At 49.6% G+C, this 25,587-nt stretch overlaps 1 protein-coding gene across 16 annotated transcripts in view; it reads left to right on the top strand.

Moving 5' to 3' along the window:
* The window catches only part of IRAG1 (inositol 1,4,5-triphosphate receptor associated 1), a 164,449-nt gene that overhangs the window by 75,135 nt on the left and 63,727 nt on the right, over window positions 1-25,587 (top strand). For 12 of the 16 annotated variants that reach the window (XR_003434539.1, XR_003434537.1, XR_003434538.1 and 9 more), the window contains 2 exons: window positions 9,860-10,017; window positions 25,405-25,505. Coding sequence is in view for 10 of the 16 variants with exons in the window: in XM_027115395.1 (XP_026971196.1) it covers window positions 9,860-10,017; window positions 25,405-25,505 (259 nt within the window). In the remaining 6 variants the exon portion in view is untranslated. Of the gene's footprint in view, window positions 1-4,385; window positions 5,642-7,981; window positions 8,406-9,859; window positions 10,018-25,404; window positions 25,506-25,587 lie in introns of those variants that run through there. The other 4 variants (XM_027115398.1, XM_027115397.1, XM_027115391.1 and 1 more) reach the window with 3 other exon arrangements.

Genomic DNA, 25,587 nt, shown 5'->3' on the forward strand with positions numbered 1-25,587 from the left:
AATGTTCAACAGCCGGCTCTCTGGGAAAAAAAAAGACTTTGATACATAGCATTTGCTGACTCCTGCGATATAAATATTCCCATCATGACCAATTTTAAGTTACTAACTCAACATCACTAAATGTGGAGTTAGGAAGAGGTACACAGTCAGGCACCAGCATACCACTGGAGAAGTTCCCACAAAGTACAAGAAGGAAGGGCCTAAAAATCCACCTCCTTCCCAAGACAGGCTCAGTGACTCACTGAGGCCACACACCTGGGGAAGGTAGGACCAGGCCCAGAATCTAGGAGGCAGCTTCTGGCCCTCCATTGATTAGAGGCAGCATCAAGCCCTGCTGATGGCCCCTTGGTGCCCTGGTCAGTTTTGCAGACCCGGGAATACCATGTGGTCCTTGACCCCAGGACAATGACTCATGTCACTCTGGAGTGAGTGACTCAGGGAAGAGGCTGCTGGGTGGCCTGGAACAAAGAGAACTGGGAGAGATTTATTTCTCCTGGGAGCTCAAAGGGGGGCTCAGATACTTTTCTGCTGTTCCCTGTGCCTTTGAACTGCCTCCGATTAAGCAATTGCACATATTTCCAAGAAGAAAAAAAAATTTTTTCAACTGGACTTAGTTTTTAAAAAAAGAATTGCTAAAGTGAACAAGCTGGAGAGGAAAGCTGGGGAGATGTTCTGGCTTACTTCCTGTCCTGGCTGAGGCCGGGGCTGGGGGTGGATAGAGCTCTCGCTGTGACTTGACCACTTTTCAGGGGGTGTGGAACATGGATCCCAGGCATTTCAGGGTTTCTCCAACCCTCCCCTTCTTCCAGAGTGGCATCTAAGGTCCAAGGGGCTTCCTGAGTGCCAGAGAGTCGGGGTGAGGAGGGCGCCCATCATTTGACAAGGTGATCCTCCTGTTTCTGTCAGTCCTTGCTTAGTAGGTAACTTCTGAACCTGCCTTTTCAAGGCACCTTCAGGTCTAGCAACTGTCTGCTCCTAGGTGCACAGAAATGATTGTGTTCTCCGCCCTGTGCTCCCCACCCTACCCGCTGTGAGGATGGCTAAGGCCTCATCTATCAAGTCATATCAAATAGCCATTTCCTCTCTCTGGGGTCTTCTCCTCTGTGTTCTGTCTGGGAAATGGGGCCCAAGACCTCTCTGCTCTCAGATTTGGGGATCTTTTCCCACTTCCCCAGGGAAGCAGGGCACAGGCCCCGTTCTCAGGGACTCACCAGAGTCTACCCTCTCACTGCTTCCTCTCCACTTTTCCTGTCTTTCCTTTGTCCCATAATCTTTACTAGTCTTGGGTTGGGGGGAGATTTACCGTTACTTAGGATGTTTTTGCCCAAATCCTTTTTTCTGTGCACTGAGCCCTTCCTGTTTCCCTAAGGGCTAGTTCTTTGTGATATATAAGGCAGAGATAGACTCCCTTTCCTCTATCTCCTGCTGCTACAACTGCCCCCAGCCCCCCTCCTGGGCAGTGAGCACAGAATGGCCTCCCTGTTTGCCCGAGGGGAAGGGCAGTGGGGGAAAGGAGATGTGAGGGGAAGCAAGGAGTCTGTTAGGATTCCAGACATGCCACCTACTTGAGTAGCCCCTGCACGTCCCCCAGCAGCTGAGCATCGTGCACACTCCTGTGCTCTTCCTCTGAGGGCTGACCCGGCCTCCCCTCTTGCGTATGGCCCTGGCACAGGTCTCAGCAGATGCTGGCTCACCCTCAGGGCTAGAATGGGTTCTGAATCAGGGGGGGAAGGCACCCCCAGCCAAAAGAGCCCGTGAGAGACCCTTCGGACTGGAGAGCATGGCCAGAGTGTGCAGACTCCAGGCCAGAGTGTCGGGAGTGCTCAGGGACTCCTTGCCGAAGCACCGCTGGGCCGCAGCCCCTGTACTCCCAGCCCCTGGACCAGAAGGGTTGTGGTGACGGGGAGAGGTCATTGAGGGGGTCCCTTCCGGTCCCTCATCCTCCCCTCTCTGTTGCCCCCAAGGCCCCTTCCTTCTACACTTCTACACCCCACCCTTGCTCCCCACTCCTCCTTTCAATCCAAATCTGCTTTCAGGATGGAAACTTGGGACTCCCACTGACATGCCGAGGACTGTGCCCCCTTCAGTCATCCATTCTCCCATTTATCCTGTGCAGCCTGAGCACTTGCACCAGGTCTCAAGCTAGGTTTCATCTCTCCCTTGCAGAATGACAGCCTCTGTGCTTTGGGAGTCAGCACAGGGGTGGCAGAAAGGTCAGGGTCTTTGGAACCAGATAGACTCAGGACTGACCACAGCACAGATCTGGGACAGGCCACATCATAGAACTGAGCTTAGACCCAGGACTGACCACTGCACAGAGCTTGGATGACCACAGTGCAGACGTGGGGCTGACCACAGTACTGCATGCTGTTTCTGTAAACCCACCACTGCAGCCACTGGTTGCCCGACAGCAGAGTGAATGGCCCCTGGTGGGTTTAATTCCAATTATGTCTGATGGTCTTTTATCTGATTGTCAGTACAGAGGAGAAGCCCTGGCCAAGCCAGGACTCTGCCTCCTTAAATTGCCAGAAACAAAGCCAAGAACTCTGCCACCCAGGATGAACACCAAACTCTCTGGGCCTTGGTTGCGTTTTGGTGATGCCGTGGCTCAGAGAACTCAGCTGCCCGATTCAGAGAATAGGAAAGGAACTCATTGAGGGTATAGTCTGTGCAACACCCTGCGTGTATTTCCTAATTTAATCCTTACAACAACTTTAAAATGCATGTACATACATTTTATGTATGTATGCCTCCATTTTACAGATGAGGAAACTGAGGCCAAGAGGAGACTAATCCAGCAAGAAAGAGGCAGAGGGAGAATTAGAACCCAGTCTGCCAAGGTCCAGAGCCCTCTCACAGCATCTCAAGGTTAGGAAGCAACATAGGGCTATTGTGAGGGAGACCCCAACTTGGACTCACTTGGGGTACAGGACTCAGCTCCGCAGTTGGCCAGGTCTAGGAACCCACAGAGGCACCTCTTAGCACTTTGAGCCGATCTCTGATGCCCAGGGAGATTTTCCAGGTGTATCCAGTGCTGCCTGGGGCGGATACGGGGAGCTGGGAACATCTTCACTCCCCCAAGCTCAGAGGCACTGCCAAGGGATGCTTTCACAGCATGGACACATCAGCTTATTATTTACTAAAAGCAAACCTTTCAAAACAAGAAGCCAGAAGGCTGACATGTGTAGTGGGGCTGGGGGGCAGGGTTCTGGGACCTTCTCTGGCTGCTCCTCACTCACAGGTGTGACTTTGCTCAAGTCCCTGCCCCTGTCTGGGCTTGTCGGATGGGAGCAGGGGTAGGACTGGCCCTTCTCCAGTGGCCTCCTTGTCATCCTCTGAGTTTGCAGAGGGACTGAGAGGGATGTGTGTGCAGCCACCCCAAACAATTCCCTCCATCGAATTCTTCATCTAGAGATAGACCAGTGGTATTAATAGCAACTTAATCTCTTTCAAATTCTTTGTGCTGCTAAAATGAAAGCAAAAATTCAAAGCTGGAAGAACAAAAAAAAAACCCCTCCCTTCTGAGAATTCTGAGTCACTCCAGAAAGGTCAGTGGAGTCTAGGTTAACTCATTATTTCCCAGAAGGGCCTCTGGCTCTTCCGACGCCCAAAGCTTCACAGAGGGAACGTGAGAGCCACTCAGTTTGCAGGCTGTGCTCCTGGGACACTGTGTTTTCAGAGCGGGGTTTGGTCTCTTCTGGACTGGTCACAAGGCTCTGGGAGAGGCATCCCAGGGGCCACTGTAAGAGGCCCCTGCTTACCAAGAATGCCACCCATGAGCTAGTGGACTTGGCCCTGCAGGGAGCTGGGGAGTCAGACTGACCTGTGGTTGACTTCCAGCACTGCCACTCATGGGTGATGCGACTTAGGGCAAGTCTTTGAGCCTCTGTTTCCTCGTCTATAAAATGAGACTAATCATAATGTTAAGAATAATAGTACTTACACTATCCACCTCAAGGCTTGCTGAGAGCACCAAAGGGGATGTAAAGGCCCTTGAGAAATCATGACTCTTAATGTTGGCCCCTGTGCCTGCTGGCACGTAGGCAGCCCCACAGGAAGCCACCCCCCTCCCATGACTGAGATGGGCAGGATGGAGGTGTTCTGCCAGTTGTGGATGGGCATGCCTGTGCTTTACGGCTGCTCTGTCAGAACAGCCCCCTCCTGCCCTCTCCCCACAGCCCACAGGGTCCTACAGCAGCTATTCCCAGGGGCAGAGTCTCTGCTACTCACTAACAAGTGTGGGCCTTTCTGGGGTGAAAGGTAGGATGGACAACTAATGAACAGTTGTATAAATAGAAGATTAAGAAGTTGAGTGGTTGAACACATGGACCCACAGACTGATGGATGGATGAGTGGGTGCGCTCGCCACCCTACATAGTGGGGATCATGCAGCCCCTGACAGTGGGCCCGCTCTTTTGTCCCTGTAAAACCCCTAGCCTCACAACCTGCTGCTTCCTCTCCCCTGCCCCACCACTATCTTATCCCCTCTGGGAATGCACACTGCAACTCTCCCCTGCAGGACGGCGAGAACCCATGTGGCGTTCAGCTGCTACACACTAGCAGAACTCCTGGTGGAGGGGACAGAGTAGAAGAGGGGAGAGATGAGGGGCCTTGAATCAAACTAGCCTGGGTTATAACCCTTGGCCTGCCACTTATTAGCTGTGTGGTCTTGAGCAAGTTGTTGCAGCTCTCTGATCCTTAGTTCCTTAATATATAAAATGGAAATAATAAACAAGATAGCATCTGAAATGCACCTCGCATAGTGTCCGATATTCAGTAGGCGACCTAGAAATAGCTGATGAATAAAAAGGAATAAAAGTATATTAGTTTGCTTTCTTTACTGAATAACCAGGGGCAGATAAAAATATTTAAATGTGGTTTAGAGGCTTTTGGCCTTTTCGGTGACACAAATCATTGGATAGTTATTCCAGCAGAGGCTTTGGTAATTTGTGCCAGGAACAAAGGTAGCTGGACCAGTCAAGTTGCTTCACTTCTCTGCACCTCAGTTTTCCTTCCTGTAAAATAGGCCGAGCTGTATAGTTAAGCACTGGCTGGGGGCAGAAAGAGTAGAGTCCAAAGGGCTGATGGCGCTTGGCAATGACCCACCTAACCCTTTGCTGACCAAGCTGGAGAGGCAGCAAGAAGGGCCCTGAAAATGGGTTAAAGAAGGAGCGGCTCAGAGACCAAACATCACTAAATATTTTCTCCTTTTTTGGGTCGTTGCTCTAGATCACCACTTCCTGGAGACTATATTCTAAACTTTGCTGTGATGGATGCGAGGTCCACGTGCCCACGAGCTCCAGAGGAACCCAGATGTCACCCTGGGGGAGGGACTCTGCTTTTACCTTGCTATTTTAAGCAGCGAGTTTACAATAATGGATGGGAGAGAAAGCGATGGGGCAGGAACAGCGTGGGAATGGCCTGGGAGGATGGGGCTGCTGGGGCTCCCCCTGAGGAGCTTGGGGTTCCATCCTATCAAGGGTGGGACCTCAGCCAGCCTCCACTCTGCTTTATCCTGCAGTAGCTGACACCTCTTAGTGCTTGTCTGACTTAATTCGTTTCTGTTTTACTTTGCTTTCTGACCCAGGGACTGACTTAAGGTCTTTCTTGAAGAGCAGGAGGTGAAAGAAAGGAAGTGGAGGTATTTCTGATGCGACTTTGGAATTCCATGGTCCTAGAATCCTATGGGATGGGGCCCTCAAATCTGTGGTTTTTTGTGATTAGGAGGAGATCAGGATTTCAGGGACTCCCAGGGTTAGAAAAGGCCCCTGAAGTGGGTTAGGAATCCTATGACCCTTGCCCCAGCCTTTGATGAAACTCTCCCAGGAATGGGGAGCTCATTACCTTAAAGAGTAGCCCATTTCATTTTCCGATGGTTCCAACCACTAGAAAGTTTTCCCTTGCCTTGATCTCACCTTTCAGTCATTGGCCATGCATCTACCCTTCGGGGACAATAGAATTACATGAATGGCTTTCAAATATCTGCAAAGAAGTTTTATTTCTTCCTGTACCTTCTCTTTTCCAGGCTAAAGGTCTTTAGTTCTTTAAACACAAATTCTTGTCCTGCTTCCCCTTTTTTTTGGCAGTACGCTGGCCTCTCACTGTTGTGGCCTCTCCCATTGAGGAGCACAGGCTCTGGACACGCAGGCTCAGTGGCTATGGCTCACGGGCCCAGCCGCTCCACGGCATGTGGGATCTTCCCGGACTGGGACACGAACCCGTGTCCCCTGCATCGACAGGCGGACTCTCAACCACTGCGCCACCAGGGAAGCCCCTGCTTCCCCTCTTTTGAACATGCCCCAGATCATCTGAATCCCTCTTAGCATGCAGAGCACAATACACTTCATGTAGATTAAGACATAAAAGAAAAGTAGAACTGTCAGCTTCCCTGTTTTGGAAACCATACTCCTATTAAGACAGCCTGGATGGACTTCCCTGGTGGTGCAGAGGTTAAGAATCCACCTGCCAATGCAGGGGACATGGGTTTGAGCCCTGGTCCGGGAAGATCCCACATGCCGTGGAGCAACTAAGCCCGTGTGCCACAACTACTGAGCCTGCACTCTAGAGCCCGCGAGCCACAACTATTGAGCCCTCGTGCCACAACTACTGAAGCTCGTGCATCTAAAGCCCGTGCTCCACAAGAGGAGAAGCCACCACAATGAGAAGCACACACACCACAACGAAGAGTAGTCCCCGCTCGCCGCAACTGGAGAAAGCCCACGTGCAGCAACGAAAACCCAATGCAGCCAAAAGTAAATAAATAAAATAAATAAATTAAAATAAAATAAAACAGTATTAAAAAAAAAAAGACAGCCTGGAGACCTGCACACACATCACACATCATTTTAAGAGTTTTCTTTGGATGTGTAGTGCACGTCTCTGGTAGAATTGGGGTTTGTGGGTATTCTTTTGCTACCCTCAAACTCTGTTACCATATGCTTTGCCCAGCACCACTGTTGTCACTGCGGCTGACATCCAAGTCAAGGTGATAGTAATCAATCCCAGAGCTCACCTTTGGGCAAACCCGATGCTGAGTTTACTTATACAGAAGCAACCTGAGCTGGGAGGCACAGCATGCCCTGGCCCCAGAGCTCTCATTCCCAAGAGCCAGGTTAAATCTGTCCTCTTGGCCATGACCCACCTTCCTGTCCCACCTCCTCCACTAGGCCTCCAGCTATTCTGTTCAGAGAAATTCAGTCAGCATTTCAGTGTTCATGATTCAGTCTAAACACCATTCTAGCGTGGACTCTTCCCTAAAACTGTATTCCACTCGTCCCAATTTCTGGAGTTAGGGACCCTTTTCTGGGACCCTGCAGCTTCTCACTTCCAAAGTGTTTACCTCTTAATCTTGTTTTCCAACTTCCTCCCACCATTGGACTCCGTGTTCTTTGAGGGCCAAGACCACATTTTCATCATCCTTATGGTAGAGTAGGTGTGAGTGTTGGTGGTGAAGGAATGAATGACTCTGCTCACAGATCATCTTCTTGAAATGAGATTTCTTGAGCCGACCAGCAGGGGTCACCCCAACTGTTTCAGAGCTGGATAGGGCTCCCTGTCCACCGCAGAGAATGACAAAAGCCAAGATGGTGGTCACAATGACTAAAACTCCGGGGCTAAAGTTCTCCAGTTCTTTAAATACAAGTCAACAAGCATTTCTGGATGAACCTTCTGGGTATCCGTGATCAATAAGACCCCTTGCCTGCCTCAGGGAGCTCAGTCAAGAGGTGTGTGTTAGCTGGGGGCATCTGTCAGAGCTGTGACTGATGCCGCATCTGAGCTGCACCACAGCACTCTGGCTCCAGGGCCTTCGCAAGCCATTTCTGTGGTACAGGAAGAACACTTGGTGTCCTGGGCGATGGCAGGGCTTCCTGGCTTCTCTTCCTGCAGCCTCCAGCAGACAGCATCTTGCATAGGACCCAGGGTATAGTGGATACTCAGTAAATGGCAATGTCCTTCGTTTGCCCTGTGTGTGTCCCAGCAGCCCCCTGACTGCAGCCGAGGGCAGGGTCTGAGGACGACATCTGCCTCTGGTGCCTTTCATCTGCTGTCTCCCAGAGCAGCTCCTTCAAGGAACCTCTGAAGTTGCAGAACCAGGCCGGTTGTTGGTTTTTCGGGTCCCTGGAGGTGTCATCCATCCCCCTAGGGCAGGGGACCTAAAGGAGTTTAGGGGTGGGAAGAGCCCAGGCAGAGCCCCCTGGACCTTCTGGGCTGCAGAACAGCATGCAGGTAGCCTCTGTGAGCACCTACTCCATGCTGGGTGCTCTGTCTCTTTTCGTCCTAGGGACAGTCCCACCTGGGAGGCATTCTAATCTCTGTTCCCCTGACGAGGAAACCAAGGCTCAGAGGTGAAGCAAAGGTTCAAGGCTACACAGCCAGTGAGTGGCAGAGTGAAGACTCAGATCTAGGTATCTGGTTCCAAAGCCTGTGCTCTATCTACTATTTCTGCTCTCCTGCCTCTCCAGATGGAGACCTGACATGACTGGCCCCCTTTTCTGAGAGGAAGCAGAGGAGCCAGACCCATTGGCTCAGGTTTATTGGAGAGATTTTGGTCCTACACCTCTTGACTGGCAAGAAACATGAAAGTGTGAAAGCGCAGTTAGTACTTACAAGTAACAGTCGTTAGTAGTTACAAGTTAGTACAAGTAGTTACAAGTTAGTAGTTACAAGTAAACCCAGTTCAAACTGACTTAAACACTAAGAGACTTAATTGTTTCTGTAACTGGCTAGTTCAAAAAGAGTTTCAGCTGCAGGTGAGCTTTGATCAGGGCTCCAGCTCCGTTTCTCTGCAGATCTCCTGGGTCTGCTCTCCTCTGGGTGTGTCAGATTTCTCCTCAGTCTGACCTTCCTCGTGGAAGGAAAATGGCGTCTGCAGCACCAGGTCTCACATCTGCACACTCCACCACCTGGAGCAAGAGAAAGCATCTGGGTCCCAGAGCATTGCCACATGCTCATTGGCTTAGGCTGGACCCATTGTCTATCCCTGAGCCAGTCACTGAGGCAAGATGGATGAGATTATGCTGACTGGAGTCAACCCCGGCCAGGCCTTACCCCATGGGGAGGGTTAAGTGTAGCTTTGGGGAAGCAACCCAAGGTTGCTGAGGGCAAGCACTGCACAAGGCACAGGAGACTCACCCTGGCTGAGCCTCCAGACTGATGACTTTAGCAGGCCTGACAGGTCCAATGAGAGCTGTCCTCAAGTGAGAGAGCCCTGTACTGAGGGTTAGAAGAGCTGCTGAAGGGCATGAGGTGAGCCATGGGGCAGGAAGCTGGGAGACACCATCCTTTCCTCCTCCCCCACCTGGCCAAGCAAGGCTGTGTGGTATAGTGGCCTCCAAATCAGGAAGATCTGGATTCAAATGCTTCGTTCTTTGTATGATTTGGGCAAGTGACTTCTACTCTCTGAAGCAGTTCTCTCATCTATAAAATGTGAATAGTAATGCCTGCATCAGAGGTCATCGTGAGGATTAATTTAGGTGGTGTCGGTAATGCTCCTAGGATGGTGCCTGGCACCCAGGAGCTGCTCAACACATGTTTGACAAATCCAAGTCTGGCTCCCAATGGAGTGTCCTCCATCGGCTATGGCTTTGAGGAGTTCGAAGCACTCTTCTCCCTTCTGGGATCGCTGTGTTTACTGTATGGCCCAAATTAGATGCAAAATCTCTGGGTCACCTCCGACTTTGTAAACAGAGCCAGGGAGCAGGAGGAAATGCAATTCCAAACGCCCTCTGCTCGCCTACTTTAGCCCTTGTTGATGCAAACTCAAGCAGGCTCTCTCCGCGGCTCGTGGCACCTGCAAACGGGACCCAGCATGGGTCAGGGATGGGAGTGGATTTGACTTGTCCTTTTGGCGTCTCCTCAGCCTGTGGAGCCCAGGCCTCCTGGAGCATCTTTGGGGCTGACGCAGCGGAGGTTCCGGGCACGCGCAGCCACTCCCACCAGGAGGCTGCCATGCCCCACATTCCCGAGGACGAGGAGCCCCCTGGAGAGCCGCAGGCAGCCCAGAGCCCGGCCGGCCAAGTAAGTGCCTCCCCCCTGCCTGCAGCCCGCCTGGCCCGGGCCACGCAAAGCGCCCTGGGCTGAGGCCACATGGTTTGCTGACAGCCTGTGCAGGCTGCAGTGGGCCTGGGGAAGGTGTGCGGCTTCCACGCCGCGGAATACATACCCAAAGGTCGTTTGAATTGACCAAGGTCCCCACACATCCTGAGGGTGCTACCTTGTAGGCTGTGTCTGACTGAGGCCCCCTGGGAAGTCACACCACCCTCCTAGGATGGAGAGAGGCTCGGAGGAGGACCGTCAGCATGGAAGGCCTCACGTATCAGGGTCGTGGGCACAAGCACCAGGTCACTTAAAGTGAATCCACTTGAAATGAAGGTCAAAATTCCTCAGTAAATAGTGAAAAAGGGTTTCAGTGAGATTTTATTATAAAAAAGGAAATGATGAAAGTGAATTAAAGGGGCTCATTGAGGTTGTATTGTACAAATGAAATGGTGAAGACAAGTTATTTTTAGCTGTACATATTACAAAATATAGCTTATACGCTAATTTTTAGAATGAACAAAGAATCTTAATCAAGTGCGTTGACTTTGGTATTGGTATATTTTTTATGCCAACAAAATTAGCTTTTCATGTGTTATCACAACCTTCACATTTTACTTTATAGCACCTTCATTAAGAGATTCTGTTTGTTTAATATTTAAAGGGTTCATTCATTTTCCTAAGGACCTCTTTCAATCCTTCAATATTCAAATCATTCCCTCATGAAGAACCCATCTTGCCATCATCCTCACAATTCTGACTCCATTCGTTAACTGGTCCGGCTACATCTGCTGCTCATTGGTCTAAGACCTTGTACATGAAGTTCTCAGACATGGTTTTGTGAACTTCGTGAACTTTGCAGTTGGTTTGCACTGAACTTATATCATCCTGTTGTATCTGACACTTCTCCAAACTGCCCTGAGCCAGAGGGATAGACACTTGTTAAGTGAGGGAAGCTTGTACGAGTGAGCATTAATTTGACAAGTGGGCAGATTCTTAGTGAATAGTTTCATGTTATGATGACATTTGTTTTCTTTACACATCATAACTGTGGGAACTAAGATAATAAACACTTAGAAAAGAATGGCCTCTTGTATCCCCACATCCCGAGCTCATGGGATTGAGATGTTGCAGAACTTGGCAGCCTTGGAGAGCCCTTGAATTTCAAAACGACAGCGAGCCAAGCCCCCATGCCTTTGGCTGCAGGCACCAGCTCAGGTCTTTATTGAGCCCCGCTCCCAGAAATGTCCTGGGCTATGGTAGGTGCTGCTTGCCAGTTGCTTTCAGTGGCTCTGAGCTGTTCCTCTGCTCCTCCACGGGTGACATCTAGTCTTCCCCGAACTGTGTGCTCTGCTATTGCCCCCTTCCTGCAGCTGCTGTTCCTTACCACGTGTGGACCGTTCCCCCAAAGAGTTGCCAACAGTGGACTGTAAGGTCTAACCAACAAAAAAATTTTCTAGTCTACTGAAAGCTTGGAGTTTAAAGAAGGGAAGGACAACACAGAGTAAAATAGATCCGGATTCAAACGTCACGGCTCCCTATCCTCAGGTCACAACTTTCCCAGGTTCTGTCCCCTTAGCATCCCCACCTCCCAGCCCTGGACCACTTCTTGCTGTGGTCATCCCTGACCCCTTCCACTTTACTCACAACGATGGTGCCCTTAAGCCGGACTCTGATGCAAAATCCAGCTCCCGAATCCTGGGCAACTCCCCCAAACAGCTGCCATGGCCTGCTCCCCAAGAATATAAGTGTTCCTAAAAAATAAATAAATGAAAGATGGGCAAAGATGGAACTCCACCCTCAGTGAAGAGATCCTTTTACAATGAGTTCAGCTCCTTTTGGTTCCAAACCTCTCTAATTAAAAGACACTTCAGGGGCTTCCCTGGTGGCGCAGTGGTTGGGGGTCCGCCTGCCGATGCAGGGGATATGGGTTCGTGCCCCGGTCCGGGAAGATCCCACATGCCGCAGAGCGGCTGGGCCCGTGAGCCATGGCTGCTGAGCCTGCACGTCCAGAGCCTGTGCTCCACAACGGGAGAGGCCACAACAGTGAGAGGCCCACGTACTGCAAAAAAAAAAAAAAAAAAAAAAAAGACACTTCAAACCTTCTCCTCAAGAAACACAAAACGAGACAGCACAAAAGCCCGCTGGCCTTTCTGACCATCATGGCTTCAAACCACATGTAGGTGTAGCTTCACTGGGTCAGAGGTGAGGGTGAGTTTCTAGGGCTGGCCAAGCAGGGGGAGGGCCCCATGAGCTCACCACACAGCTGAGGGTTAGAGACCCCTAGCTGAGCAGCAGAAACTCCAGATTCTGGGCCCCCACAAGCTCACTTTCCCTGTGACCTTGAACCAGGACCAGACTTCTATACTATAGACCATGGGCCCTCATGGTCTCTGAAGGTCCTTCAAATGCTCAAGGGAGACAAGATAATAAAGAGACTGTTTGCAGGTCCCAATAGCCTCTGCATTGCCAACATCCAGCGGGAGAAGGGCCCACGAGGAACTCAGGTGAGCTGGAGCCAGGATGCCCAGATCCTATGAGGGAGGGCCATTAGCACAGGATTTAAGAATGTGGACTCTGGAGTGAGACCACGCTGGGCTCAAGTCACAGCTCCTCCACATCCTGGTCAAGAGACGTGATGCTGAGTCTGTTAACTTTACTGTGCCTCTGGTTCCTCATCTCTTCCCCGGGCAGGTGTTAGTAGCTGCCTCCTGGACTCTTGTCTGTTCAGCCCAACGCTTGAGGACCTTCTTTGGCCTGAGGGACCATGGAGCTGGGGCAGGTTAGACCCCAGACTGAAGGCCACATCAGATTCAGTATTATTTTATTCTCTGCCCCGACTGACAGGCACTGGGCCCCCCTGAGTTCTCCAGAAGCCCACGGGCATCATCAGTGAAGGGGATCTCCCTCTACTGCACCTATCAGATGACCCACATTGGGCTTCTCGGGCAGCCACAGCCTCAGGGGAGGGTCAGGCCTTGTGAGTTGGGCCAGAGCCTCCGAGGGCTGAAGCCTGAGTCCCTGGGAGCAGCAGAGGCCATAGAAGCAGGGTTGGCCAGGAGGGCTGGCTGGAACTCCCAGTACTGTGTGAATTCCCACTCTGTGAAGCAGGCAAAGAACAGAGCATCCTTCTGACTTTACGGCTCCCCGGGGTCCAGCCCTACTTCTGGTTCCTCAAGCCCCAGCCCTCATTTCCCATCACTGACACGAGCACTAGCTGAGGCCTTCTCACACAAAAACACAAAAGCTGTAGGCCTAGATCCTGTTTTTCTTTCTGCACGTACACTTGCATACACACACACGCACACACACATGGATGCTAAACACACTTTCACACACACACAGACTCACACAGACAGACGCAGACAGAAAGGCAGACCCTTTAGGACCCTAATCAGAAGCTGTAATCAAAACCCACAAAGAAATAAAGCCTCCTGACAATGCACTGTGTGAGACTGCATCCTGAGCAGTGTTTCCTGGGTTGGCCCTTGAACAGGGAGGAGCTTAACGGGATGAGCTTGTAGCCAAGAGGTTCTTGCAGGAATAGAAGCTGTCAGGACAGAAGCCTAGGACCTTAGGGGACCCCAGAATGACAGGCCATCAGAGCTAGAAGGGGTCACAGGAAGTCCCTTCCTCCAAAGGCAGGCAAAATTCTGCATAGTGTAAGTCACCTGGGAGCTTGTTAACCCCAGATTCCTCTGCCCACCTAGACCGGCTGAACCAGAGTCCCCTGGGGTGGGTCTATACTGTGGTTGGCAGCTCTGTTTCCTGGTCCAGCTGGAGCCTGACTCTCCCTCAGTTCTGTCCTCACAATGGCCTGTCGTGGGGTGAAGACCCACAGATGCAGGACGGCAGTTTTTGCATCTTCCCAGAGCCTCTCTGCCTCTGGTTCCTCCAGACTTTGCTGCCATGACAGCCTTCAGAGCGTCCTCCCACCCCTCCCCTGCACACATACCAGCCTGCCTCTGCCTCACCGTGGGGCACCAAACTTGGCCCCAGGCCCCAGGGACAGTGTGACCAGGACACCAACTGTTTCCAGGCCTGTGGCCAGCAGCCATATCAGAAACTCCACTCACTGGGAGCACATGGCCTCCTCAGAGGGGCCTTACAAACCTGAAGGTGTGGGGAAGTTCTTATTAGCTATAAGAGCCCAATTTTCACTGGCTCTCACTTCCACCTGGAAAACCCTCCATCCTCCTCCAAGGGTTTCAGGAAGCCCCCAGGGACAGGTCAGTGCTAGCTCATAAGCTGACCTCACATCCTTCACATCATCTGCTCCAGCATCCCTCTGACCACCACTCCCTGACCATCCCCTCACCCTGTTCTCCATTATCCGCAAAACCACTAATAATAGCTAACCTCGTGCCAACAGGTACTACACTATTAACTCATTTAACTTCCAAGCCACCTTATGAGGTAGGTATCATCAGCCCCATTTCATAGCTAAGGAGACTGACGCACAGAGAAGTTAAGTACCTTCCTCCAATGTCATACAGCTCGTAAGTGACAGGCCCAGGATTTGAACCCGAGCAGCCTGGCCCCAGAGCCCACACTCTTAGTCTCTGCCCTGCTCTGGGGCCTCTGTGAGAGGTGCCTGGACCAAGAGAATACTGTCCTCTGCTCCCAAAACCACTTGTCTGAGAGGGCCAACCTGGGCCCTGCAGAACTCACCACCACATAAACCCCGAAGCACCACAGCTTGTGGCCCTGGGTCTCACCAAATGCCTTCTGCCTACCATCCTCTCAGGTGTGTGAGCCTGTGCAGCCAGGGGACGAAGCTCCATGTCACACGTCTTGCCCAAAACCCAAGCTGCCCTGGCCCCATCATGTGCAACCCCCTTCCTCATTCTCCTTCAGTCGGATGATGAAACAGCCCAGTTGGATGGGTACTGACCCCTAGAAACCCAGACCACTGTGCTGTTCCTGCTTCAGGCCACAAACACCTGTTACTCTCACCCCAGGCCTCCCTGAGCACCTACTTGGTACTGCACTTTCAGATCCTCTAGACAGAAATTGATGCTTAACCCTCATATACAGCAGCGTCTGGTTGACAAGATCACTGCAGCGCTCAACTAACCAGTGGCATCCCTACTCTCAACCCAACCCCTATCCCTAAATGTTAGTTAACTAAAAATGAGGTTGGAGTGTTTTTTGGAGAAGCAGCCCTCTGCATGCGGCCCTAAAAGGAAGGGATCCGTTTGTGGAGCTCTTAGAAGCTCTGACCACGAAGCTGTGGGGTCTCCCCTTGTTTTGGCCCAGAACTGGAGAGCATGGTAGCTGCCACCATAACAAACCTGGAACTCTCTTCCTGTTTAGCGTAGTAAGAGACCCATTCAGTCTTACCACCATCATCCTGCACGGCTGTCCTTTAAGAAGCGTTCCAAGCAGTGTTCCCCAAGCAACCAGGGAGTTCCGGAAGGTGCAACAAATGCTTCCATTCCATAGGAACATGAGATATAAGCTATGTGGCAGAGTGGAAATGGCCTGGGCTTCACACCCCTGTGTTACAGTAAAAGCCTGCACCCTCCCGACTAGCTCAGTGAGAGCCCTCATACCGTGCTTCCTATGTGACAGGCACTGCTCTCAGCACTTTACATACAACAACACTAAGAGGTTGGTATGATTATTATCCCATTTTCCAGGTAGAAAACTGAGGCAAGGAAGTACACTCTAATCCCTAGAAACTGGGCAGGACCTTGAATACTCCACTTGAGGATTTTGAATTCATACTTATCTCATCCCACCCTTTGCAAAAACAGCCTCCATTCAGATCTTCAATGAAATATCTTCAAGTAAATTATCAGCAAAGCATTAGAGTCTGATGTACAAAATATTGGAGACATCTATTGGGCACCTGCTATGTGGTCTCATCTCCCAAGGTAGATATTATTATTATCTCTATTTTATAGAAGAAGAAACTGAGTCTTTGGGAGGTTGTATAATTGTCGAAGGTCATATGGTTGTGTCGTGGTTGAGTGGAGATCCAAACCCATTTCTGCTGAGCTGTTCCCGCCACCTTTGTCTCCTTCCCTGGCTCCACCCAGCAGTAAAACCAGTGTCCTGGACACCAGAAGCCCCAGGTATGGGAGGCAGGTGCTTGATGTCCCATCCTCTATGGAAAAGAAGCTTGGAAAGGGTCAAGAGGACTGTTCCACCAGGATGGCTTCTAGTGGTTCTGGTCAGAGAGTAAGAGCTATGAGATAGTAGCTGTAGAAGTGCCTAGGACAGAGCAGAAAGTGCTTTGGAAATGTTGCTTGTTATTACAGATGGTCAGGAATGTACATTACAATTATTTGTCCTTGGTTCCTATCGTGAGCAATGGAGTAGCTTGTCATTTTTTGTCTCTCTGAGTCCCCTGTCAGATTGCATGCCAGCTACTTAGGGTCAGGGGCTATGTGTGTGTCTCCAACCCTCAGCATAAGCTCTAGTGTGTGGTAGGAGCTTAGCGAGGGAGGGAGAGATGGATGGAGGGAGAGAGGGAGGGAGGGAGGGATGGATGGATGGTTGTGTGGATAACTGGCTGTATGGATGATTAAATGCCTAGAATTAAAGGAGGAGGAGATGGACAGGAGGGAGGAGGAGAGGATAGAAGATGATGGATGAATGGCTGGCTGGCTGAGTGATACCCCCCTACCCCACAGAGTAAGGCTATAATAGACACTGTGTGCACTGTTGCACTCCTGAAGTCTGTGACATGAGAGTAAAAACAGTGATGAAGAAGGCAGGATAATCTCGGGCGGGGGGGTGTTGACCCCTGACTGCTAGGAATAGACTGGACAATGGCAGGAAAGAGGGTCCACGGAGGCAGGGCAGGCCATGGGTGCATGGGGAGATCCACACAGTGGGCGCTGGGAGCCTTCAGGAAACCGGGATCTGGTCCTCAGCGCTTGGCAGGGAGGAGCCCCAGGTCCAGCCGAGCTTAGCGGAGGCACTTCTGCTCTCTCCCATGCTCTTAGCACTCGCTGTTGGAATAATCATTTGTTTCACAAGTCCGCAGAGAGTCCTTTTATCCTGTCACGAGAGTGCTAAGTCCTCTTTGCGGCCAGGGCCCTCTATCCAGAGGCAGTCCCTGTTTGCCCTCCAGGCTGTGAGAGAGGGACCTGGGGATACAGCTGCAACAGTGCCCACCCTCTGTCACCATCCTCACTGTCATTGTCACCCTTAAAACTAGCCTGGAAAGGGGGGATTATTAGCTCCACATAATGTTTGAGAACTTGAAACTCAGAGAAGTTAAGTGACTTGCCTGAGGTCACCCAGGTGAGACTCCAGTGTGGACCTCCCGACTTCACCACCCCACACTGCCTTCCTGCACAGTCCTCTTCCAGGCTGTCTGCCAGCATCCAAGCGCAGGAGCTAAACTCCCCACTCCTGCCTGGACTGGGGCTGGTCTGTTGCCCAGAGCTTCCGAGCCAGGCCTAGTCACATGACATTGGGGAAAGGAAGCTCATATTCCCGTCTGTACCACTGGCCTATATTTATCCCTGCACCCAGGCAGTTAGGAAACTGTTGTGCATTCCTGGGAATTTATGAGCGAAATAAACATCTAAATGTTTCTATAAGGTTTATTTAAGGAGAACAAAATGTGACCTGCTGGCTTATTAAAGGGTGAGCTTTCCGGGAGATGGCCCAGCTCCCGCAGTGCTCGGCTGACTCCAGGGAAGGGGAATGGATCCCTGGGAAGGCAGGGCCCCTGGAAGGTGAGAGGGGTACCCCTGCTGTCTTTCCTCTAGCTGTGTGTTCAGCCTGGAGGGCTTCCTGGAGGAAGGGGCTCGTGAGGGAGGGTGCAGCTGGGAAGAATAAGAGAGGCGTGTCAGAGGCCTGCAGAACACCAGGAACCAGGGGAAGTGAGACCCAAGACCTGGAGACGACTTGTAAGGGCAGTGTGTGTAACAGGAAGGCCAACAGGCCTGGTGTTGGTCTCTTCCCCTATTTACCAGCTGTGCAGCCCTGGACATAATATGTCTGTTTTTTTGTTGGTAAAGTGGGGATTGAAGTGGGAAAAGAGGGGAGAGAAAAGAAATGTATTAATTCCCTAATTCCATGCTCAGGGCTTTTGCTTTCATCTTCTCACTTCCTCTGCACAATTCTGTGAGGTCAGGAGGTATTATCACCCCAAGCTGTTCATGGGTGCCCTGAGGTTCATTCACAGAGTTGCTGGGAGGATTATGAGAAAACACGCGGGAAGTGTCCGGGACAGAGCCCCACATGCAGTAGGTCTGAGTAAATGTCACTTCCTTCTATCCATGTTTGTGTCTTTGCTTCTGCTATATGTAAAAGGCATCTCTACTTTGTCTGAGATGCAGATGGTGAGAGAGGGAGTGGAGCCAGGTGAAGGTGGCCTTGGAGGTGGGCTTCCCTGGGTCATTGATTACTTGGGCTTGTGTGGCCAGATGCCCCAGGGGAAGATGCTCTGTGACTCTGTGACCAGAAGGGTGAGGCCCTCCTAATTTAACTCCAAAAGGTTGTTCAGACACAAAACACAGAACAACAATCTCCTCAAAACCAAATTCCAAAGTCATTAATTTAGCCCCAAAGTTACCAATAACAGAATATAACATCTGACACTCATTGAGCATTTACTAGCTGCCAGGTACCCTTCCGCGAGCTTTCCATCTGGAGCTGCCAGATTTAGCAAATGAAAATACAGTTACGTCCATGCACTATTTGGGATATACTTATACTAGAAAAATTATTTGTTGTTTATTTGAAGCTCAGATATAACTGGATATCCTGTATTTTGTCTGGCAATCCTGTTTCTACACCAATCTGTGGAATTCTTGTAACTACCCTGTGAGATAGTCATTTTACAGATGAGGTAACTGAGGCACAGAGAGGTGAGGTCACTTGCCCAAGGTCACACAGCTAATGCGAAAAGCTGTATGATGAATTAGTGTGGCTCCGGAGCCTGACGCCCTTGAAGTCCGGAAGCCAGGAACTTGCCTGGCGAACTCTGTTTGAACCCGCTGACCCACAAGCTTTCTTGAGGTCCTGCCTTCTGTTTCAGCGGTTCAGAGTGGGAGCAGGGATGGGTATTTACACTGCATTAAAACCTGGCAGAGTTCACCCAGAGGGCCGCTGGAATCTTCCCACACTCTCCTGAGTACTCTCTCTCTAGTACCTGCGAAAGTGAAACCCAGCCAGCACAAGACTGAATGTTCCCCACAAAATCAGTTTTGCAGAACATTAGAAGTTGCCCAGAGCTTTCTGTGAGCTGATTAGGGAGAGAACGATTTGATTTTATTACCATGTAGTTTGCACACATTGGAAGGAGAGAGTGAGGATATTCCAGGACATTCCATCAGTGTATTAGAGGATTTCTCCCTGATTGCTTTGTGTCTCCTGATTTTTAAGCAGCTTCAGACTGCGTGCGTCCATGGTTACATGCTTGGCGCTTGCCACCATGGCTTGTGTCTGCCTTTCTGTGTGGGGACCTTTGCTCCTGACCTTCCTCTGACTGAGGGTGCCTGCAGCCCCATGCGTGACAGTCACCTCAGGAGAGCTTTGCTGCAAGTGACCTTCACCAGGAGGTAGAGAAAACTCCTACCAGAAAGCAGGTCCTCCAGTGCCTTGCAGACCATTACCTCACAGTGTCAGCATTAAGGGCATCAGGCCCGGGCGCCACCTGGGATGGGGTAGGGGTGAGGAGGAGGGTACTTCCACCCCACTCCCCATCACACTGTGCTAACTGGGATGCCTTTCAGAGGCTGCCTAGTTCACCTTTGCCTCCAGGCCCTAGCATAGACCACAGCAAGCGCTAGGCATTCAAGAAACGTTCGCTGTATGAACGGACAGAACAAAGCATAGTAATGTGCAAATGTTTACAGGCTGGCCCCCTCTCTTAGACTCTAAGACTTTTGAAAACCTTTGTGTCAATCATAAAAAGCAAGGGTAAGACAATGTGCACAAGAAAGAATTTAATGAAGCTGGAGGAATAAGCTGAGGGGGGAGGGAGGGAAGAAGGTGGGGAGGGAAGGAGAGAGGGAGAGAGGGAGGAAGAAAGAGAGAGAGAGGAGACTGGGGCGACGGGTAAGCAAGTGAAGAGTCAAAGGGGAGAGGAGAGGGGAGGGTGGGAGTTAAGGTTTGTTCTCCTTAGAGGTGAGAATGAAGAGTGGACTTCTCTCTCTCTCTCTTTTTTTAAAAATAATTTTTATTGGAGTATAGTTGACTTACAATGTTGTGTTAGTTTCTGGTGTACAGCAAAGTGAGTCAGTTGTACATATACATATATCCACTCTTTTTTAGATTCTTTTCCCATATAGGCCATTACAGAGTACTGAGTAGACTTCCCTGTGCTATAGAGTAGGTCCTTATTCGTTAACTTTTATATTTAGTAGTGTATATATATCAATCCCAATCTCCCAATTTATCCCAATCTCCCAGTTTATCCCAGAAAACATTTGCTTTTTATCTGCTGAACGATTCTCTAAGGCAGACTCTCTCAGAGACTCGCCCACATGGATCACAGCTTCATTGGCTTTCAGATCAAATAGTTTAACTTCCGGGTCAAACCATGGATGCTAGAAGAAGCATATATTTTTCTTTATCTGCTAGGGATGTCTGTATTTATCCAATTGTTCCCTCCTTTTTATAGTTTCATCTTCTTATGTCTTATAGTTTATTGTTGGTGACTTCAGATTGCTTTGGGAAATAGGTAGTGTGTCAACAAAAATAAATAAACTGCATTCTACTTACTTAGCAGCTGGAACATATGAGACTCTTGGAAATGGGTATATGGTATAACCCGAGCACCACCACCACCATTTTATTTCTAGAATACAACATGCAGAAATTAATGTTTGGCTCCTTCTGCCCCCTTATGTAGACCTAGCCCATCATCACCAGTGCATGCTGGGAATTTGTAAAAGCCCCTCCAAGGGATGTCAGAAACCATATGATAGAACAAATGGGAAAATGATATTTTAGCCAAAGTGCATTTCTTCTTGTTTACCAGAGGATTCATACAAGAAAAAAATTCTCTAAATGTGATGAACATGGAAAAGGTGATTTTCAGAGGCCAAATTTTCACTGTAGAAATAAATTCCACCCAGGGAAGGAACCTCACACATACTATAGGCATAGTCAGTGTTTTGACTGGCATTGCCATGGTAACAGTCACCCATGAGGCCATATGGAAAGTAGTTCCGTCAGGATGTTGTGGAAGTTACACGGCCACGAATAACTGCTAGAGATCTATTGTACAGCAGAGTGCCCAGAATTAACGCTACTGTATTGTATACCCAAATATTTGCTACAAGGGTAGATCTTATAAGTGTTCTTATCCTCAGGCAGGAGGAAATTTTGGAAGTGATGGATAGGGATTGTGGTGAGGGTTTCACAGTATATACTTATCTCTAAACTCATCAAGTTGTGCACATGAAATATGTCAATCACACCTTAATAAAGTGGTTTGAATAAAAAAAGATGACGTGGGTGGAGGAGGCTTTAAGCACAAACCTCCTGCGCTCCAGAAAACCAAGACAGGCTAAGAATCATGGGTCACAGGAGCCGTAACTCAGATGCTTTTGGGGCCAGGCAGGGAGTGTGAATGACTGAAACAAGCCAGCGTGAGCTGACTCCAACCAAGGGTTACTCGGCAGAACGGTGGAACCAAGATGGCTTGATCTCCTGGTTTTTTAGGAAAAGCAGGAAATCCAGACCTTTATGGGAATTCTTCTAATTATGAAATGTTGGTAACTAATATAAAAACTTGTAAATGCTACTCACAGCAAACAGGCTCCCAGGTCTCCAATTTGTACCTCTGAGCTCAGAGGATAGGATTCAGAGGATGCTAATTCTCTCACTGAGATCCAAGAGGCCATGTTAGCAAGAAACCCTTTTAGTGAGGTGAACAGAAGCCTCTGGGAAAACTTCAGCCCTTTCTGCTCCCCAGAGAATCTACCCAGGAGAAACACCTTCCCCCTGCACCACATTCCTTCCACTTCACTGGCTCTCCCATTTAGCTTGGCACTGCCTGGGCCCTGCCTGCCCCAGCTCCATCATCACCTGCCATTTTGACACTCTGCTTCCCCTTCCTGACCTCAGCAGCTCCCATGGGTGCTGTTCCACTGTGTGTCCTCAGGCCCCACACCATGACCCAAGATCCTCTGCTTCCCTCCTGGCCCCTTGGAAGGCGCCAGCCCCTCTGCTGCTTGCTAGTCTCCCACCAGTGAAGCCTGGTGGAAAAAAGGTGGGGAGAACTGAGTGGAGCTGCTGTTCATTTGAGTGATAACCATGATTAATGGGTATTTGTAGATCAGATGACAGTTATAAAAGGGCATACACATTCATCACTTCATTTTATTCACACAAACATCTTCTGAGACCGCAGACCATTGACTACTTTATAGTGATGGGAACTGAGGGACAGTGCAACAAGAGGACGAAGCAGGTGACTAGCTCATCACCAGCCCATCAGGGTGAAACTATCCACAGAAGGAGTTGTTGCTTTTGGGGAACCTTCCTGAGTGTCTCTTCCAGGAGGAGTCTTTGACAGAAAGATGTATATCTGCGTTCTTGGAGGGACTGGAGCTCTGGGGTCATGAGGACAGGTTGGCCAGTCCTGGCTTCAGCCACAAGCATCATGCTGACTCCCTGTCACTCTACCTTCTCCAACCGTGCATATCCAATTGGAGAGTGACACGGCTCCAGTTTACTAGGGAGCTCCTCAAAATTCCTATGGGGCAGAATGGTGCTTCAGTAACAGGGCCTCCTCCAGCAACTCAACCAGTGGGAATCACGGGGATCCATGGACGGATCTGCTGTCAACATTTCTGTTTTCTCTTTGGGCAGTCAAGTTATTCCCAGGCCTAATCCTCAGTGTTCCCCATCTCCAAAACCACAAAGACCAAACTCACTGGAGTAGCAACCAAGGTCTTTCAAAAGCTGGCTCAACCTCTTATTCTGGTTTCATATTTTGCCCCAAAATTAGTTTCTTGGACCTCATTATAACATGTCAAGCAATTCTCTGAAGCATTTTCAGGAACTGAGGACAAAAGACCAAATATTATAACAAAAGATGTTTCCCCAAGCTTTTATCACTCAGGAAGTTCCAAGTGTTTGGGGAGCTGTAAGCCAGGAACTGTGGATGAAGACCAAATATATATGAGGAATATATTTTTGTCATCTGAATGACCAAATATATACATTTCTTATAAATCACAATATGGCAGCCCCCATCCCTGGGCCCTCCTATTTCACATACTCTATAGTCTATGCTCTAGCTACATTGTGAATCCCTAATGCCCAGTTATGCCTTTTACTTATGCTGTTCCCTTTGCCCAAAAACCTCTCCCCTAATATCTTTGTCTTGCAAGCTCCTATTCATCCCTCAAGACCTAGCTCAAATGTCCCCTCCTCTTGAGAGTCTTCTCCAGCTCCCCTCCTGAGAGAGTTTTCTTTCCTTTTCTTTGAGCTTTCACAGAATGTGCTTCATTCCTTATCACCTTATACTTATTATAAGTATTAATTACTTCTCTGTATCCCTTGCTTGGCTGTGAGCTCTTGAGGGTCTTTGTATCTCAAACTGCCCCTGGCACATGATGGATAACTAAACTGTGTTTGTCGAATGAGAGAGAGAAAAGTAATCCGACAGTAATATTACCATTTACTGAAAACATCAGTCATGTGCCAGGTGCTGGGTCAACATTATTTTTAATCCTCACATCAACCTTGTGAGTTAGATTTTATGATCATGGGGCATAGAGTGGTTAGGTAACTTGCCCAAGGACACACAGCTAGCAGATAATGAGCAGAAATTTGAGTGCAGTGTGATTCTTCCAAAAGGCAGTGCTGCTTCCTGTTCCTCCTACCCAGCCAAAGTCCCTGCCCTTCCATGTGCTCGAGGATTCTGAGGGCTTCCCCCTCCTCCCATCACTGCAGCTCCCTCCTGCTGAAAGGTCCTGGAACACAGGGGTCCAGCGTCCCCTGGCTAGACTCAGAGACTCTTCTCCAGCTCACCCGGCCTCATGTTTGAGGCCAAGGGAGGGAAGAGATGCAAATGACAATGGGAAGAGCTGGTTCCACTAAAAGTTGTGGGATTTGAGAAGTCCAGATGGTACTGTACAGCACCCACTTGACAACAAAGAATGATGTGAAAAGGAGAGAGAGCCTCCTCCTCACCTCTCAAGGAACCAACACCTGCATACCAAGGGCTCAAGAACACAGCTCAGCCTGGCTCTGTGAGGGCAGCCCCCAGGCCATGGCTTCAGTGGGGCCAGTAGAGGTAAGAGCACTTAATGCCCAGGGACTCCAGAAGGACACGACCTCCAGAGACGGTGGCCATGGGCACCTGCTGCTCTGAAGATTCAGGAGGCCACACCAATAGTGCAGGTGGTGTGACATGCTCGGGAGCCCAGGGAGACAGGACTTTGGCAGGGAGAGTAGGGCATTCACAGAGGGCCCGGGCTGTACCCACCAGTAAGGGGGCAGGGCAGAGGAGAAGGCAAATGATGAAGGGTCATATGACAGGACCTCTGGAGAGTCTCCCAGACATAGCTGGGAACAATTCTGAGATGGAAATACCGCAATAGCACGTGGCAGAAGAACCAGAGAGATACTGTGTGTTACTGTTAACTGGTCCTATTTTTACCCCCAGTACACTTAGGTGTAGGAAAACACAGGTTGATATGCATCTTCATGGATCTTATTGTATATCCTATACAGTATTGCTTTTATTTCATTCACTCATTTACTCACTCAGCAAGTATTTTTTCTACTCCAGATAGGGTTTTACAACTCACACAGCCATTAGCAGCATAACGGTATACCAATTTCACTACAACTTCTCCAACCTGGGATGTAATAACTCTTTCATTTTGATGGTTAGTAGTTTTGTTCTATTTTGTTTAGTGGTTGCAAACTATCTCAAAAATCTAAGGATTGGCTCCTAACTTTTGTTCTTATTTCAGAAATGTGTATTTATGTAGATAAACATTTTTACAAAGTTACAAAAGTCAAAGCGTGTTCCATTATCCATGGAACAAATCACCTTTATTGAAAGGTCACAATTAGCCAAATGTAGGGCGTCACTGAGTATTGGGGAATGTGTGGTGTCACTGCCTTTTCTGCTGGCCTCCATCCTTCCCCAACCAGGCTGGTTGCAGCCTGAGGACCCTGCACCATTCTTTTTCTACATTGTTAGTGAGAATTAACCAGGGATGGCTTAGAAGTTCCCTAATCTTAGTGCATGAAAATAGACCAAATTAAGCTCGGTAAATGAAGGAGAAACTGCCTTTTTTTTCCCTCCCTGAATAATCCAAATAAACAGCATTTGACCCTTGTCAAGAAGTCTCTGAGTGTCATGATACTTGAATAAGGGCTCCAGCTCCTGGGAGCTTAACTCCATCTGTGTTTTTTGTTCTAAACAACCAGGGCCCTCCCACCGCAGGAATATCTTGCAGTCCACCCACCATCATCCTGACTGGGGATGCCAGTTCACCGGAAGAAGAAACTGACAAAAACCTGGTCAACAGGTAACCTCCTATTTGCCTAATCTGTGCTGTAAAGAGCAGTATTTCCTAGCATGTGCGGATTAGACAGCTCTATTTTTTACAA

Source organism: Aethalodelphis obliquidens, unplaced genomic scaffold (genome assembly GCF_003676395.1).
Source record: "Aethalodelphis obliquidens isolate GAN/ISIS:26980383/991018 unplaced genomic scaffold, ASM367639v1 scaffold14, whole genome shotgun sequence".
Classification (NCBI taxonomy): domain Eukaryota; kingdom Metazoa; phylum Chordata; class Mammalia; order Artiodactyla; family Delphinidae; genus Aethalodelphis; species Aethalodelphis obliquidens.